The sequence below is a fragment of the Pseudorca crassidens genome, chromosome 5, assembly GCF_039906515.1.
Source record: "Pseudorca crassidens isolate mPseCra1 chromosome 5, mPseCra1.hap1, whole genome shotgun sequence".
NCBI lineage: Eukaryota > Metazoa > Chordata > Mammalia > Artiodactyla > Delphinidae > Pseudorca > Pseudorca crassidens.
In genome coordinates this window covers 72,626,807-72,644,075 of record NC_090300.1, presented here as the reverse complement: position 1 = coordinate 72,644,075, position 17,269 = coordinate 72,626,807, and the positions used below count along the sequence as shown (strand labels likewise).

The 17,269-nt window shown below is 37.8% G+C and overlaps 1 protein-coding gene across 1 annotated transcript; it reads left to right on the top strand.

The window, feature by feature from the left end:
- The first annotated feature begins 365 nt into the window (after positions 1-365).
- GMNC (geminin coiled-coil domain containing) lies at positions 366-10,937 on the top strand. Its single transcript, XM_067738413.1, has 5 exons — positions 366-497; positions 2,057-2,231; positions 3,977-4,065; positions 4,980-5,096; positions 6,829-10,937. The coding sequence occupies exons 1-5, from the start codon at positions 495-497 to the stop codon at positions 7,444-7,446; spliced, it is 1,002 nt and encodes a 333-aa protein (XP_067594514.1). The 5' UTR covers positions 366-494; the 3' UTR covers positions 7,447-10,937.
- Positions 10,938-17,269: the final 6,332 nt, after the last annotated feature.

Below are 17,269 nucleotides of genomic sequence, written 5' to 3'. Positions count from 1 at the left end.
CCCTGGCTCCCGGGCCAACCTGTGCGCCCCGCCTTGCCCGGCAGCTGCGTGCCTCGCGCGGGCAGGAGCCGGGATCGCCCTACCCGTCCGGGCGGCGCGGTCACGGCGGGTCCTGACGCCGGGGCCCCGGGGGACGCGCGGCGAGCCGGCACCGGCGCGGGTTTTGAAGCCGCGCTGCGCACCCGGAGGCGGAGCGCCGTGGGCCTGCCCGAGACCCCGGCCCGCTGGGTCCCAGGTCTCGGGAGGCGGTCGCCGATAGTGGCAGTGACTTTGGCTTTGGCCAGATGTCTCCTGACCCACGTCACCAGCTTGTTAAACCTCGCACCAAATCAGAGGGCGGCGCTTGCCGGGAGCCCCGGGCGTCACCCGGAGCTCCCTTAGATTAGAACTCGCCTCTCCTAGCTCCTCCCCTCAGTCCCATTTAAAGCTCCCACCGGCTTTCCCGAAAAATTAAGAGTGGGCTCAGTTTCTGCAGCGCCTTCTTCCAGGGCAAGATGGTAAGTGAGGAGCCAGCGTTAGCTAGTCCGCTGGCGAAACCGGGGGTCTCTGAGGTCTACTAAGCTTTGCCTTTAGAATTTCTTCCACCTTGGAAACAAGATTTCTCTGCTACCTGCCAATTAAAACAGGTCTTCCTTCCTGCTCCATCTCTCTTTTCTTCTCCCCTGTCTCCTCCTGGCTTTCTCTCTGTCTCTGTTTCTCTGTCTCTCTTTCATCCTTTCGTCCTCTCTGTTATTTCTACTCTCTGTACTTTCTCCCAACTTTCCCTTTACACCTGTACTCGCTTTTCATTCCACCTCTTTCTCTAGATTATGCACATATTTGCAAACACTTGAACTTGAGGCTAGGGGTATTTGGGGTTTGTTTCCTTCTCAGATGTCAATTGCATAATAGCTCAGCTTTGATTCCAATAATAACCTCAGAGGAAGAGCCTACAAACATGCTTTCAGAATAAAAGAAAATAGCACTTGATAAACTTTTGGTGGAATTTCTTTGGTCTGCACTGCCCACGCTGGACTTGCTTCAAGACTGGACTTTTTCAAAACTTAACTTATTGGGAATGTTAACAAAGTGTGACTTAATTGACTTAACTTTCTTTTTTCCTCTTTTTATTTGTTTTCTCTCTGTTTATGTTATGCCTGAGAAAGTTCACAAGTCAACAAAAGACTTGTCGTGGTCAAAGAGTTTGTCCAAAGCTGGGCTCTGCTGAAATGAATGGCTTTTACCTGATTAAACATTGACAAATAATTAGGAATGGGCGGTTGTACAAATTAACCCAGGGAGTCTGCATACCTGCCCCTAACTGGACGTTTGGAAAGACTGTGTGTTTGAGGTTTGAGGAAGCTGGGGCAAGAGGGTGTTCACTGGCTCAGAACACAGTAGAGAATACATGCCAGTCAGTTAGTAGTAGCAAGATAACTTTGGAAAGGCATTGAGATGTAGTGGTGGAGAGACCTAATTAGAGCTTCCTGTCTCTGCTAACTAACCTGTTTCAGTAGTATCCAGTAGCATTTAAAACCAGAGGAAGAGAGGTAGGAGGAAGGGAGGAATGGAGCAAGTTTATAATTCAGAAACTAAAAACGAAAATAAGGAGGTTAGATTATGTGACGTGTTCTGTCCATTTCAGCCTTAGCATTCTAAGTTCTTTGTCATTTAAGGTTGTTAGAAATATAATTAAGATATTTGCTAAAAAGAGTCAAGTAGCTCTTACATGTTTCACTCATTAAGTAGAATTCCTTTTACTTAGATCTTGGGTAGCCTGTTAGATGCCTCAGACCTGGCAACAGAGACTACTCCTAGATATTTACAAGTTTGGTCCATCTAATACTAGCCTGTTCTTTGCTGAGAGGACCTAAGGAAAGTACTGGGTAAACCAAGGAGCTGATTCCTTTTTAGTAATTATATTTGGACCACTCAGAATCAATCTGGGATCTATATTTAACACCTTTACTGTTTTTTATTCACTGCGCATATTTTCTGTTTCTTTCTCCCACTCTTTTCTCCCTCCAAATTCTCATCACCCCATCTCTTGGGACCTCCCACATACTGAATTTTACAGAACACCGTTCTGCCTTGCCAAGACCAGTACTTTGTAGGAGGCCAGAGCTATAATTGCCCGTATTCCGGTACGACGTCAGAATCTAGTGTTGACGTTTCCACGGAGACTTGGGTCTCTTTCTGGGCTGCTGGTCTCCTGGACAACAGAGAGCCCCAACAAGCACCACAGGCACAGGGTAAGTTCTGCTCTTCTGCTTTCCTGGTAGATCTGAAGCCCTTTTCCTGTACTCATAGTTGCAAGGCATTATGGGCTGGAACTCTGTAAAAGAAGGGATGATATGTAAAGTTTAAGAAAGCCCAAAGACTCCTGTATTTTGCAACCTAATAACTTGCTTTTTGTGTACTTGCCAAATAGTGAAAATGGGCTTCTTCCCGTTGCTCACTGTACAATATGTATTTCTCCCTATACTTTACAGTTCTTGGAGATTTCAGAGTCACTGAGAAAGTATGGGTCTGGGTCAATGTTATATAAACAATACTATTGTGATGCTTTTGGAATTAAAATACCAGTTAGAGCTTTTTTTTTTTTTTTTTTTTTTTTGGTATTCAGGAAAATTTCCCTGGGTATGAGAGAGAAGCAAGGAGAAGTACTAACTTAATCTTTTATTTCATAAAGGAAATTCTATGAATAGTGTCTTATAAGTGGAAAGAAAATGATTCCTTTTTGCCTAAAGAAGACTTCAACTTTGGAGGGAAGTATAACTTTGATGGAAAATTGCACATTAATTTTGCCCTGGGGCTTAGTAAACAGTGTTTATAACTATTAAAGGAATTTCTGATTAACGCTCAAGTTTCTGGAAGAACTCTAAGGCATTTCAGAATTCAATATCTGGACTGTTGGTTCTACCACAGGAATTTGTTGAATTTGAGAAAAGACACAAACAAAAAGCCCCCAAATATTGAAACACACTTATATGTAAGGAAGGAAGTTATTCAATTTTAGCTTTCTACTGCAAGAAACACAGAAAACAGAATGCCCAAGAATGTGAAACCAAAGAGTGTATAAAATTTTATTCCTGTCTCCTTGCCCATCATTCCACTTTAATCAGAAATATTTCAGTAATATTTTAGTTGAAGTAGAGGAGAGCAAGAGTCAGAACTGTACTAGATGAGGAAAAGAAACTAAAAGTAAACCAAATTAGCATGCCCAAGCATAGTTCTTATTGGTAGGCATAATTTGCTGTCAAATATGAAAAGAACAACAAAATCTCTTTGAAAAATCATAAAACACTTTATAGATGATGGCATTTGAAATACATGAGTTTGGGTACAGTTTTGAGATTTTCAATGAGTTCTTCAGAGAAGCAAGTTCAAATTATTTTGAAGTAGAAAGTGCTATTCCATAGAATTCTGAATAAATACTCTCTCTCAGGCTTAACTGATAGGCAGATAGGCAGAAATTTTTCATCTGGGGAAAAATGGTAGCATCAAAAATAGGATTTAAAAACAAAAACAAAAACAAAAACAAAAACAAAAATAGGATTTGATTCTGGAGCCAAACACTATATCATTAAGCACCACAGCTTAGAAAATAAGATAAAAACTTGGAAAACATAGCGGAATTGAAATGTAGGCCTACTTGAGGGTGGGACCAATAAACATCTGCATGAACTAGTAAAGCAGATAGGACAGTCTTTATAAATTTAGCCAGCAGGAATATATATATTAGGAAGGAAGTTGACCTCTTGACTCCTAAAAATTCACCTCTGTAGCCACCTTGGCATATAGTCTATAAATATTTCTTTCATAACATGCTTGCCCCTTCTGAAAACTTTAAATGTTATTTTCCCATGTGGAGGCAATGGCTAATGTTAGAAAGGTAATTGAACCTATTACCTTTCCGAAATCCTCCAGTGAGTTCTTGATTACACAAAAACTGCATGTGTGTTTTCTCAGTTACCCATTTGGTGTTTTCACATAGAATCATCCAGTGACTCGAATTTCCCTGTTCTTAATTCGTGTTCATGGGAAGAGGCTCAGCTTTCCTCTCAGCTCTACAGAAACAAGCAGGTATGTGTAGATAATCAGAACATGAGACCGGCCATGTTCCATGCAGTTCATTCTCAACATCATACCTTAATGTCACATGGCTTCTTTTCCCTTGTTCAGTTCATTGACTGTCAGTTTAGAACCAAAATGGACATTTGTTCACAGAGAAGTCAAAGTTAGGTGATCACCATGACAGGAAATAATAACAACAAAACCAACAACGACCAAAACCCTCTAGGAAGACCTTCAATCAAGCCCTGGCCTTACACATTTTAGCTGTATGACCTCTCAAATCCTCCTTTCTCTTATCTATGAAATGGAGATATTTGTGCTGCCTACCTCAGAGGGCTGGTGGAAAGATCAAATGATAGAATGAGTGTGATAGTATTTTTAAACCATAAACAGCTCATCACTTGGACAAGGGATGATGATTGTAAAAGTTCTTGCAAAGATTGCTTCATTTTCCCTATTTTGTTTGTTGTTATTTATGAGAGAGTAATTTAATCTAGTGGACGTACAAACTGACCTGAGACTGAGGGAAGCCAACCCACATCTTTTTTTCTTTCTTCTTTTTTTAACATGCAAGGAAGAAGTTCAGCAAAACCTTTCTAAACACCGTTTTCTATATTTAAACAGTTGCACGCAGCTCATTTTCCTACATCCCTTCCCGATCCCCTTGTGGTTACAATTTTAAAAATCATCTAATCTCTTCAAACACTTTGCAATGAAAAAATTCAGAGCACAAACTGAACAATCAAGTGGTAAGTGGGTGTAGATTGAACTTAGGCTTTTGAGGACTAGGGCTCCCTGAGATTGAGTTCATAAAACAAACAGAATAATAATCAAGTTTAAGTAGGTTAAGGATCAGTGGCATTATTATAAGGTTACAAAGTCAATATAGTGGAGCAGCCTTCACCATTGTCTGCTTTTTGCAGCTCCAAGATACTCTGGTGCAGAAGGAAGAAGAACTCGCTAGGTTACATGAAGAGAATAATCATCTCAGACAATACCTGAATTCTGCTTTAGTTAAATGTCTTGAGGAAAAAGCCAAGGTATGTGATGACCCCCTCTATAAGGACAGAGCAGTGATTTGAGAAAGAAGACCATTTGGGTAAAACTCCTTGATTCAGTGTAAGAAGTGTATTAAGCAATGTGCCTTGAAATGCGCCAATAGGATGGGCAAATTTTTCTGAAGGAAATATAGCACTTTCACAACAATGTTTATATATCATTTCCCTGAAGTATCTAGATTGCAGATTTTAGCATATATTACAAAAGGAGTTGCTTAAGAATCAAAAACCAGTCAAGGGGATTGCTGAGACAACAGAGGCTAATCAAAAGATAGAGTTGGATGGGACGCTGGAGCGGGAATTAGATCCGAGAGACATGCGTTTCTTTTATCTGTTTAACTTTAGGTCAGTCACTCTCCCACTTGGGGCCTCATTTACTTCTTTGTAAGTGTATGGGCTAAAAGATCTTTTAAGAATCTTTCCATGTCTAAAATGTTATAAATATGGCTGGAACCCACATCTCTTGACTGGTAATTAGACATAGCCGAGTACATTATCTGTTCATGAACATTTCATTCTTACCCTTTTAAAATGAACTGTTTCTAACTCAAGGATAGTTTGCCCATAGTCCCTTTTTGTTGTTCTTCCTTTTTGGGGTTTTGTATTTTTTGTTACCTGTCTGCCATTCTGTTACCATTATTGTTTTATCATCAATCTTTACCTTACTTCTAGACAAGCTACATTATTTATCTAAATCGATCATATTTCTTACGACTCTTACCTAGATAGAGCAGCTCAGAGAAGAAAAACCACTATATTTAGTGCCTTTAGAATTCAGTTAGTTTTGTTAAAAAAAGGGAGCACAGCTTACAGTTATTAGCCTGGGGTCCTATCTCCAGCCACCATTCTGTGAAAAAGCACAGTTATTAAATTAGTAAGTGATATTAATTAAGCAATTTTTCTCTCTTGTTCTCAATTTTGCAAGATTTAGAATAATATAATACATACCACATGGGAGTGCTGTGAAGGTTAGGAAAATTAGAGGAAGAGTGTTATGTAGAATTGTAATCAGTGGTTCTGTCTAGATTCAGGTGCCTTAGGCTTAAATCTAGGCTGCATGATCCTTAGCAAGTCACTAATGTGCCTGTGCCTCAGTTTCCTCATTAAAGGAGGGTTTAATAGTATCTACATAAAATGAGATCATGCATATAACCCGTGTTCAATACATGATAGTTGCTATTATTGCCATAATAATAATAATAATCATTACTTCCCAGAACTGAAGTTTTAAAGACATCATTTCAACTTTTTTTTTTTTTAATGCTGTATTTTTAATTTTTTTGCGGTACGCGGCCCTCTCACTGCTGTGGCCTCTCCCGTTGCGGAGCACAGGCTCCGGACACGCAGGCTCAGCGACCATGGCTCATGGGCCCAGCCGCTACGCGGCATGTGGGATCTTCCCGGACTGGGGCACGAACCCGTATTCCCTCCAACGGCAGGCGGACTCTCAACCACTGCACCACCAGGGAAGCCCATCATTTCAACTTTTAAATGACTAGTAAAATTATATGAATTGGAATTTCTAGGTGGTAACTTGTCATCATAGATTTTGATTTAAAAGCAGAAGTTAATCCAATGAGTTTTGCTTTTGCATGTGAAAATATAAATTTAATCAAGTTTTCTAAGGAATTAAGGTGACCAGTAAATATTTGACAGTCTTAAAGAAAATGATGTTGATTATCTGACTGTGTATTTTCAAATATTACTTCCCCAGAAATTGCTGTCATCAGATGGGTTCTCCAAAGCACGTGGAAAATTCAGAAAGGGGAAGAGGAAACCCAAAGAGCAAAGATATTTTCCTCCTGAGATTCCCCATCATAAAAATGCCAAAAGAAACCTCTCTAGTGAATTTGCTAACTGTGAACAACCTGGGCCCCCTGTGGATCCCTGGGTTCTTCAAACACTGGGGTTGAAAGACCTCAACACCATTGATGACACCTCATCAGCTAACTACAGTGCCCTGTCATCTCATCCCAGACGGACCACAAGCACATTTCCCCAGTTTCTGAATGATGCAGTTGATTATCCCGGTGCCTCCGGGGAAGATCTGCCAATTGACTATGGAGGTGACAGAACAACCCCCTCACACAGCACTGCCAGCCACAGGGAAGATTTTCACTTCCTTTCTCAACTTTCAAATCCCCCAGGAGGACTACAAACTCTTCCTTACTATACTTCTGATGTGTCACCCAATAAGACAGAGATGGCCTTTTCCACATCCCTGAGCCCTCACTGTAATGTGAAAACTCACTCCTTCCACCAGGGACAAGCCTTTGTTCGTCGAGATGAAGAGGGAGGCTGGAAGTTTACCTGGGTCCCTAAGCAGTCTTAGTGATCCCCTCCTCTATCACAAAGGACTGCCATGAACTCTGTTTACAAGACCTGTCTTGCACTTGAACCTGACTATGTGGAAAATGCAAGCTATTGCCCAGACTGTCTCCTGCCACTTTAAATGTCACTCTCAATTACCTACTTAAATCTGCAGGGAATGGCTTCCAGGAATCTATAATGAAACATGCCTGCTCTTCTTTCACCTAAATTTGACTTGTTTACACAACCACACCTGCTGTTGACTTCCTTCCTTGGCCCTATACTTGAAAAGGTATTTTCCAATTGCCTGAATATTCCTTTGAGACCTACATGTGCCATTCCAATTATAACAAGTCTAAAAGCTTTTCTTCTTTCATCAGACAGTTTAAATGTTCACAGCCTTCACCTTTCCACTTTTATTTCTCTCCTGTTCCTCTTCATTTCTAAAAACTGCCTTTGAAATGAGCATTATAATTGCTCCACATAGCTGTTATTGGGTGTTCAAATAACTGGGGGTGGGGTAGAAACAAGAATCTTTGCCCATTGCCATTCCTGAAGACATAAAGTGAGTAATGTTATGTGTAGTGCAGTTCATTAACTTGAGTGTCCCATGATGGAGCTGACAAAAAAATCTCTTCAACACCTGGAAGTCTACTGATAAGCAACAACACTGATAAATTAAAAGATAAAAGAGAATGAAAATTACTTCAAAATGCCTGCATGGTGTATCAGCTTCTATGGGCACCTGGCATTGTGTCTGCAACCAACATCACACAAACAAGAAGATTTCTGAGGAATTCGTGGTAACGGAATAAGTCACTATCCTAAACTAATTAGATGCTGATACACTTCTATTCCTGAAAGTATAGTCTAGCCTAGCTCTGACACTGTCTTACTTATCCATTCAGTCATTCATGTGTTCATTTGTTCATTCATCAACACACCCAAAATATTTGTAGAACACCAACTGTGTAGCAGGCATTGTGCTCTGTGGTGATGATAAAATGTGAACAAGTTAGATGCTGTGGCCACCCTCATGAGACTCAGACTCACTCATCTGCTGTGACCTTGAGAAAGATACTTCCTTGGTATGAAAATTCAGTTTTCCCAACTGTAGAATACAGAAGTCAAAGTAGATAATCACTGACATTCTATAAATTGAGCCTGGGTCCCATCAGCTTTACTCCAACACTGCCATCCCAGGGCACTGTTCTCTGCTTTTGATTGGCATTGCAGATATGTTGGGTGAACTTTTTTGTATACAATTTTTTTTAAATGTGAGTCATTTGTAGTTAACACTAGAAATCATTGCTCTGATCACAGTATTCTTTTTTCTGGTATGAACCCATTTTTGGGTTAATTCATTCTGTGTGAGAACATGCATCTAAAAAATAGAGACATTATTTTCTAAATAAGTGTGCATAGATTTAATGGAAATATTGACATCAAAGATCTCTCTTTCTAGATTAAAAAACATGCATTCTTCATGTTCATGTTAGTTCTCCTTCTTTCCAATTCCCCAGGCTCCCTATCCTTCCCAGAATAAGTTAGGTATCAAAGATGTGCACCTATGATTTTTGGGGAACCAAACTTCAGTTGATGATAAGACCCACCATGTTGTACGCCTTTCCCATTTTTCTTTATTCCACCCTTCAGTAAGTCATCTGTACAATCAATGCCTGAGAGCATGAGTATTCTATTTGGAATTCTTTGTGACTAAGACATGTCTTTTGTTTTATTGCTGTTTGGTTTTTGCTTTATTTTGGTGATGTGGACAAATGATCTATTTATGAAGTTTTGCTACCACCCAGTTTTCTTTATAATCCGTGAAGGGGAATCAAATATATTAATTATTTTCATGACTTGGGAAGAAATGGAACACATTCTATTTTCTAAAAACAAAACCAAAACAAAAAAGTTCCTTTTACATTCTAATATCTGTTCCCCTGTATGGTGAAATTTATCTCTTTTTAATTACAAATATAAGAATTAGAACTGACTGTGCTTTAATAGTAGGAATCAAGAAAGCAACATAAATATTTTGAAAGTCTAAATGATCAAGTTGTAAAACAAAATTGATTAGTCAACAAATTATTTTGCATTTTTTATGTGCTGCATCATGTGTTAGGTACTATGAGGAAGCACCCAGGCTTATCACATTTGGTACATACAACAAAGCCACATAAAATGTAACAGCTTTTAAGTGAAACTTGGTCTCAGCCCAGTTTAAAGAAATTACAGCACATTTGTGGTAAAGGATAACTCGCTCTGGCTTATGTGGGAGAAAATGACCCCTTGTTCTTACAATCATATCTATAGGCATTTGATATTCACTGGAATTATGTATAGAAACTTATTTTACTGATGTTTGAAAAATTAGAAATTTCTCTGACCTGAGTATATGTTCTAACTTTATGGTTTTACCATGCCCATCCAGTAAACCAGAGTTAATATTTTACTAATATAAAGTGAGAAATAAAAATTAAATAGCACTTTTGTGATTGCAATGAATATTTTTATATTGTGCATAACATTTTCGAATAATGGATTTTCTTCTCCTAGGTTTTAACCATAATCTTTTGATGTGCACCTCTTTTGTATATGTGCACCTCTTTTGTATATCTTTTGTATATGTGGCCAGACTAATATTTTCAGCATTTAGGGTTCAATGGTTCTTTCCTTTATCTGGGGTACATTAATGAGGCTTTCAGATGTTAACTGGCCTAAAAGGTCAAGTGCTTTGTGTGTACAGCATTCTCTTACCTAACCTCCCATAAAAATTAGAATCCAGTATCAGTTTTTAAAATTTGATCACATTTCCAATGTCCTCTAATCATCTGAAAATAGATCATATTTGTATCTCACTAGTATCTGGAAAATAAGGGCAATTGGAAAACCTTACTTATGCAGGTGACATTTAATGAATGGGATTGTTTAATACTGCAGTGATGCTAAACTATAATTTTGAAAATTTTGAAGAAAAGAAGCTATGTGAATCAATGAAAAGAATTACTGTTTGATCTATTTCAAGAAAACAGAAACATTTTTTTAAAGTGTGACAAATCAACAACTGACCTACTAAGTATAGAGTTAGTACACCTATGATAATTTTTTGATAAATTTACCTCTTGCCTGTAAAGTCAAGATATGCAATTTACATTTGTTTCAGTTTACCAAAAGATTCACATAAGGTCAATATTAAATGTACCATTTAAAAAATTTTAATAAATCAAAATAATAAAAATTTAAATTTTTAGTAATTTTATTTGGTTTACAAGCTACAAATATATGGTATATTTCTTAACATATTTGTCATATTTTTAGCTACATTTTTTGTTACATGAACATAACCAGACATCCAGTTATGATTCTTAACATTGGATACTCTATAAATGTAAGATATAACTTAACACTTAATATTTTAAATGATTTTGATTTGTTTATGATTTAAAATATTTCTAATTATATGTAAAAGTCAATTTTGTAATGAATTTATATCTAATGAATAAATAAATGACAAAAAATTTAATCCTACTTTTTTGGCTTTATTTTAGAAAATATTTCAGTGAATGAACAACAGATAAAAACAAGTTTTTGGTATTTATTTCTGCCATAAATTTTGTCATAGAAAAATATATGTATTTTTTTGGCTTCCCTGGTGGCACAGTGGTTGAGAGTCTGCCTGCCGATGCAGGGGACACGGGTTCGTGCCCCGGTCCAAGAAGATCTCACATGCCATGGAGCGGCTGGGCCCATGAGCCATGGCCACTGAGCCTGCGCATCCGGAGCCTGTGCTCCGCAACGGGAGAGGCCACAGCAGTGAGAGGCCCGCGTACCAGAAAAAAAAAAAAAAAAAAAATATATATATATATATATAAACTTCCAAATAGTGGTATGATTAATAATTAAGGCACTCATTCAACAGATATAGTCTGTGCCAGGCTCTGTAGAAGATATAAAGAGGAAATACGGGCTCAAACTAACATAGCTATAAATGAGAGAAAATAACTTAAACATGCTTAATCAAAGCAAGGGAATAATTAGCGTTCATAATTAAAAAGTTCGTGCTTCAGATATGACTGGATCTAGGTGCTCAAGCAGTACTGTCAGGAAGCTGGTTTGGGATCTCAAGGAAAACTGATGATTAGGAATGAATTCTGGAATGCTTTTAAGATAGTCTCACCACACAAAAGTATGGCAGAAACCAGGATGAGGTAAGCAATGTGAGCCTAAAGAGCAGCAAGCTATATCCCATAAGATATTGTCTAGTTTTGTAACATTGTAACCCCCTCCCCCCTGAAATGAATAAAGTCTCAGTTAAATGTTCCAGATTGGTCTCAGTCATACCATGGTAGATTATGAAAATATTTGGGTGTCTGTACATACAAATTGTGAGCAGATTTTCCCTGAGGTCACTATAGAAGCCATATATCTATCCCTAAGGGGGAGATTAATATCAAGAGAAATAATTTGAGACTTGCGTATCAGGCCAATAACCCACTGTTACACAGGTTACCAGTAATGGATAATCTGGATTTTACTTAGTTTCCTTACAGGGATTTTTTTTTCTTGGAGACAGCTACCTCTGAACCTCACTCACTCTAAATAACCCTTGAAAATGCATGTCATAAGTACAGGTTATTAGAAACATCTTGATTCCCATTTTACAGATGAGAAATCTGGCTTTAGTGTTTTATAGATCACACTGTAACAAGTAGCTGAGGCCCAAAGTAAACCCTGGAACTGACCTTAGACCCAATTCTTTTTCTTCTATATTACACAATGATGATGTTTGGGACCAGTAAATATATTTACAGTCTGCAGTCTGTTACAGATAATTATAAGCCTCAGAGCTAGAGGCCTGGGAGTATGGGAGTTGTCTTAGATCTTTGCTTACATTCATCAGAAGGCTATTTGGGGGTCCAAGCTTTCTTAATCCCATGATTGCTAAAAGGAATTATTCACAAAAGACTTAATTCATCCTCCACCATTTCAAGAAAAGGGAAGTGTATAAATTGAAAACTATTGTAGAAATTTGGGATAAAGAGAGTGGGATGGAAAAGGTAGACTACGCACAGTGAAAAATATTAATATGCTTCTTAAATGAAAGGAAGATAAATTGAAAGGGAAATAAATCTCTCTTCTAATCTTGCTACTGCTGCTAAAAAGCCTAAAGCCTAAAGTAGCAGTTTATAAGCAATGCTCATGAACTCTCTTTCTTCTTCCCTTCGCACAGGAAATAGATTTTATGCCTGTTGAAGTAATAGCATTATTCCCTCTCCTGTCAATCCTTTTAAGTATAACTCTAGGGACAGTAAAACAGTTGAGGAAGCATATTTACAATGTTGAGCCCACTTCTTCTAACTTACAGGGAGCATTCTATTCTCTCCCTTTGGAAATCAGGGGTTAAATGATACCTTTTCAGGGGCACAGCTGATGTTTTTCTTTCATCTCTTTTCCAGGCTTATAATCTGAAATAATAAGGCATTGAAAGGGTGTTTCAAGGTAATTTCTCATCTCTAAAGGGTCCCTAATACTCAACGGATGGTCCCTCTGGGATGAGGCCTAAGATCTCAGATCTGTAATCAGGAGCTTTCCAAAGGTACTGTTCCCTCAGTGTCCTCTGTTTGCTCTGAAGCTGAGAGCGCGAGAAGCCCTTTTTTTTTTTTTTTTTTTTGCGGTGTGCGGACCTCTCACTGTTGCGGCCTCTCCCGTTGCGGAGCACAGGCTCCGGACGCACAGGCTCAGTGGCCATGGCTCACAGGCCCAGCCGCCCCGTGGCATGTAGGATCTTCCCGGACCGGGGCTCGAACCCGCGTCCCCTGCATCGGCAGGCGTACTCTCAACCACTGCGCCACCAGGGAAGCCCGAGAAGCCCTTTAATGAGTGTGGAGTGAGAAGTCAGGACCCCTAGTTATAATCAGGCAAAAGGTCGAATCACACCCTCCTTCCATTTTAGTCTGCTGAGATTTGCCACCTTTCATTCTTCTTCCATCTCTAACCGCAGGGGAGTCAAAATGGATGGAACCTGAAAGTGGCATCTGCACAGTGCACCCCCTGCCCCATCCACTGGGAGAGCTGTGTACCCCAGGAATCCCAGCCTCCTTTGGGAGCAGAGCACCGTATTGCTATAGACTTAGCCTTTCCTTCTTTTGATTTTAAGGATCATAAGTAATCCACCTAGTCCATCCTATTGTCCTCACTCCAAATTTCTACAATAGTTTTAATTAATATGCTTTCTTTTGAAACGATAAAGGTTGGATTAGGTTTCTTGTGAGCTGTTCTGTTAGCAACAAAGGAAGAAAAAGGGCTGAACGTCCAGAATAGCCCTCTGATAAATGTAAATGTCTTCCTTCCAACGGCCTTGGAATGGGCTTAAGGAAGATTGTTTAATATCTATGCTAATTATTAGCATTTATTTGTGTCAGTAGGTCAGAATACTGACAAAAGATTCACATTCCCCTTCCCTACATTTGAGTGATATTATGGAAAAAGAAAGGACTCTAGTCAAAAAATTGAGCTTCTTCCCTCACAGCTGTAACACCCCAGGAATTAATCTAGCGTTCCTCAGCCTTCGTGTATTCACCTATAAAATGGAGATAATGTTGCCCTATCTATCTCATAAATTTCTGAGATAATCTTTTAATTTTTAAGAACCATGTGTAAGCTAAGATTCTGTTATTTTTCACAATCTTCACACAGAGTAAATGTACATTCAATTTAATTCTTGAGTAGAAAACTTCATACTTCATAAAATGCCATGTCTTAAAACCACTTATACATATTTCTATTGATTCAAATCAGTAAATTCTCTCTGTTTTTCTCTTATGTTCAAAGTGCAATTTTATGTTCCAGGGACTATGGCCCATGTCTTAAAAGAGTTTACAGGTTAGTGAGTGGAGAGGAACTAAGAAAGGAGTCATTGAAGGCATGTTGAGACATTCATTGGATATTAAGTTAGAATTGCATCGGTAGAGATAGACGCAGGAGGAAAATAAAGAGAAGAGAAGCTCAACAGGGTAAACATGAGGCCTATGAAAGGAATGATCACTAGCCCAGGTGGCTTCAGGGTAGATTGTTTATAAAATAAAATATCTATTCTTGGAATCCAGAAGAAATTTCTGTACAGTGAGACCTGCTGCTGACTCTACAAATGTGTTATTAATAATAGAAGGGAGGCACCACCTATAGCACCCAAAAGAGTAAAGGAAATAACTTAGATATGCTATTTGCATCCTTAAAATAAAACAATTCATTTATGATTTTCGTGACTATTTACATTGGTATTGATACAGTAACTCATAAAGAAGTCCAACTTTTATGATTTCTTTTAAAATACTCTTAACTTCTCAAGACAGATTCAGGAAGACTCTTCAAAGACAAAGGTAAGGAGATACAGGTAGTGGAAATTACCAGTTGTTCTTGATTCATATCCAGGAATGGGTAATGATTTTAAGTGTGTTAAAATTTACTTTATATATGTGAACATTTTAGTGTTTCCCTTTGTGTTTTCTCTACTTGCTTAAAATATGAGAAAGTGATAGCCCATCTAGAAATTTGAAGCAATATCAATTGGTTTTTTCTACAATTACTTGCAAACTGTTTTTTTCGTTTGATGAAAGAGTGTCCAAAAATTGCTTCTATGCAAAATACTGATCAATATTTTTTCTGGTACTGTTAATTAATCATCTTCAAATTACAGCTTTGTGAAAGTTTTCCTGAAAATATGTTACATTTTTATATATGAATATGCATTTATGAACTTCACATTTAATTTTTGTATACAAAGGAAATGAGTTATGAAATACATATTAAATAATAAAAATGACAAAAGCAAAAACATAATTATAACTTCTTTACATGAAACAATAAAAATGTATACGTGAACAAAATAAGAAACAGAGGTGAGATAAACAATACGAATTTTTTTGGGTGGGGACAGTGGAGGAATGGAAAACTTTGTGTTTTTATAAATATTTATTTATTTATTTGGTTGCACCAGGTTTTAGCTGCAGATCCAGGGCTCCTTAGTTGTGGCTCCAGGGCTCCTTAGTTGTGGCTCGCTGGCTTCTTAGTTGCGGCACGTGGGCTCCTTAGTTGTGGCATGTGAACTCTTAGTTGCGTCATGTGTGTGGGATCTAGCTCCCTGACCAAGGATCAAACCCAGGCCCCCTGCATTGGGAGCACAGGGTCTTATCCATGGCACCACCACAGAAGTCTTAGGAATGGAAAATTTTGGATATTTTTCTTCTCATTTATGTTTCTGTTAATATCCAAACTGAAACAATTTGCAGAAAATCTACAGAGAGATACCCACAGAAGATAATAAATGGAGATCATGGTGCTGGACATGTGATAGATTTCCATTCTCCCAAAGCAATGAATTGTCAAGTATGTGCAATTAAAAATGAAAAGAGTTATATGACTGAGTTAGACATTTAGGCAACAAATACTTGAGTTATTTTCTTCTCAGACAAGTTGATTTTTAAACCATGGGAAGTAAGTGTTCCAGATCCTTAGTTAATTAGGTCATTCTATTAGCCATCAAATTATGCATTTCTAATTCTTCATTATTTTTGAATAAAATAATGCCGCTATTAAAATTAATATCAACATCTTTATTACATTTTAAATACTACTTATATTAATTGATTAAAGTATAAAGCAGTCAATGTCTATAATATACAGTGATCAAAAATCCATGTGTGCATGTGTGTAGATAAATAAAATGTTGTAGGATGCACAACTTTTTCAAGGGAAAGAGTCAAGTTTACTTTGCTGTGTGGGACAGAGCCTGGAATTCAATTTCTTTCTGGAATCTCAAAGAAAAAGCAGCTCAGAAACCTTTGGTATTTATGTCATTGTCATTCATCTTACTCCCTTAACATGCTTCTACTCTCTAAGAAGTTGTAACAAATATCTGATCACCTGCTTTCCCTCTACTTTCCCCCTTCTCCTTTCTGTTCCAGCTTGCCAATGATCAATCCTACAACCATGACTAGGAAGTAATTTTCTCTCCCTGTCAATCTCATTATCTTTCTGTGATATTATTTTCAATGTCAAACATGAATTTTAACAACTTTTTCCTTTGTATCAAGACTATGACAATTCTAACCCCCTTCCAAGCCAGAGACAGATGGTGTAAAATAAGCAAGAAAAAGCATATTACTCTCTATAAATAATATTAATCATATTGAATACGAAAGAACTAAGAAAGTGCTCCTTTCTCACTTCCTATCCCATTGATTTTACAATCTGATCAATAGATTTTGGAGTCTACTCCAAACAACACTGAGGAATATTGAAATATTGGATGATTGTTTTTAACACTGAGTCTCCAATTCTAGAAAAGTCAGGTAAAGCAAGCTTCACATGTGTCTAGATTCATTTAGAACTTAAGAATAACAATTAAGTACAAAAAAAGGCTATTTTTTAACAATTTAGAATGGATTATCATTTTCTACTTAACAGTAGTATGGCTTTGGGCAGATTACTTAAACTTTTTAGGATTTTGCCTCCATTGTGATGTTGGCAAAATAATAGTACCTAACTCAAGTTTTGAGGCAGAGACTGAATAAGTTATATTCAAATATTTAGAATAGTTTCTGACACATTGTAAGTACATAGAAATGTTAATTATATTATTACATTTATCACCATCATGATCATCATAAAGAAAAGCATCAACATAAAATATGAAAGCTTGAAAGTACAATTTATTATGAGAACTAGGAGAGATTTCCAAAACCATCTAGAACAACTGTATATAGCTCACGTAACATGTACAAACAGAAAGTAGATAGTTTAGAAAGGGAAAAAGAATCTGTGAGTGGGAAGAATGGTCA

Excerpts from the sequence above, each read along its gene's own strand:
- GMNC (XM_067738413.1), top strand. Across the intron at positions 2,232-3,976 it reads ACAAGCACCACAGGCACAGG|AATCATCCAGTGACTCGAAT; the intron begins GTAAGTTCTGCT and ends GTTTTCACATAG. Across the intron at positions 5,097-6,828 it reads GTCTTGAGGAAAAAGCCAAG|AAATTGCTGTCATCAGATGG; the intron begins GTATGTGATGAC and ends TTACTTCCCCAG.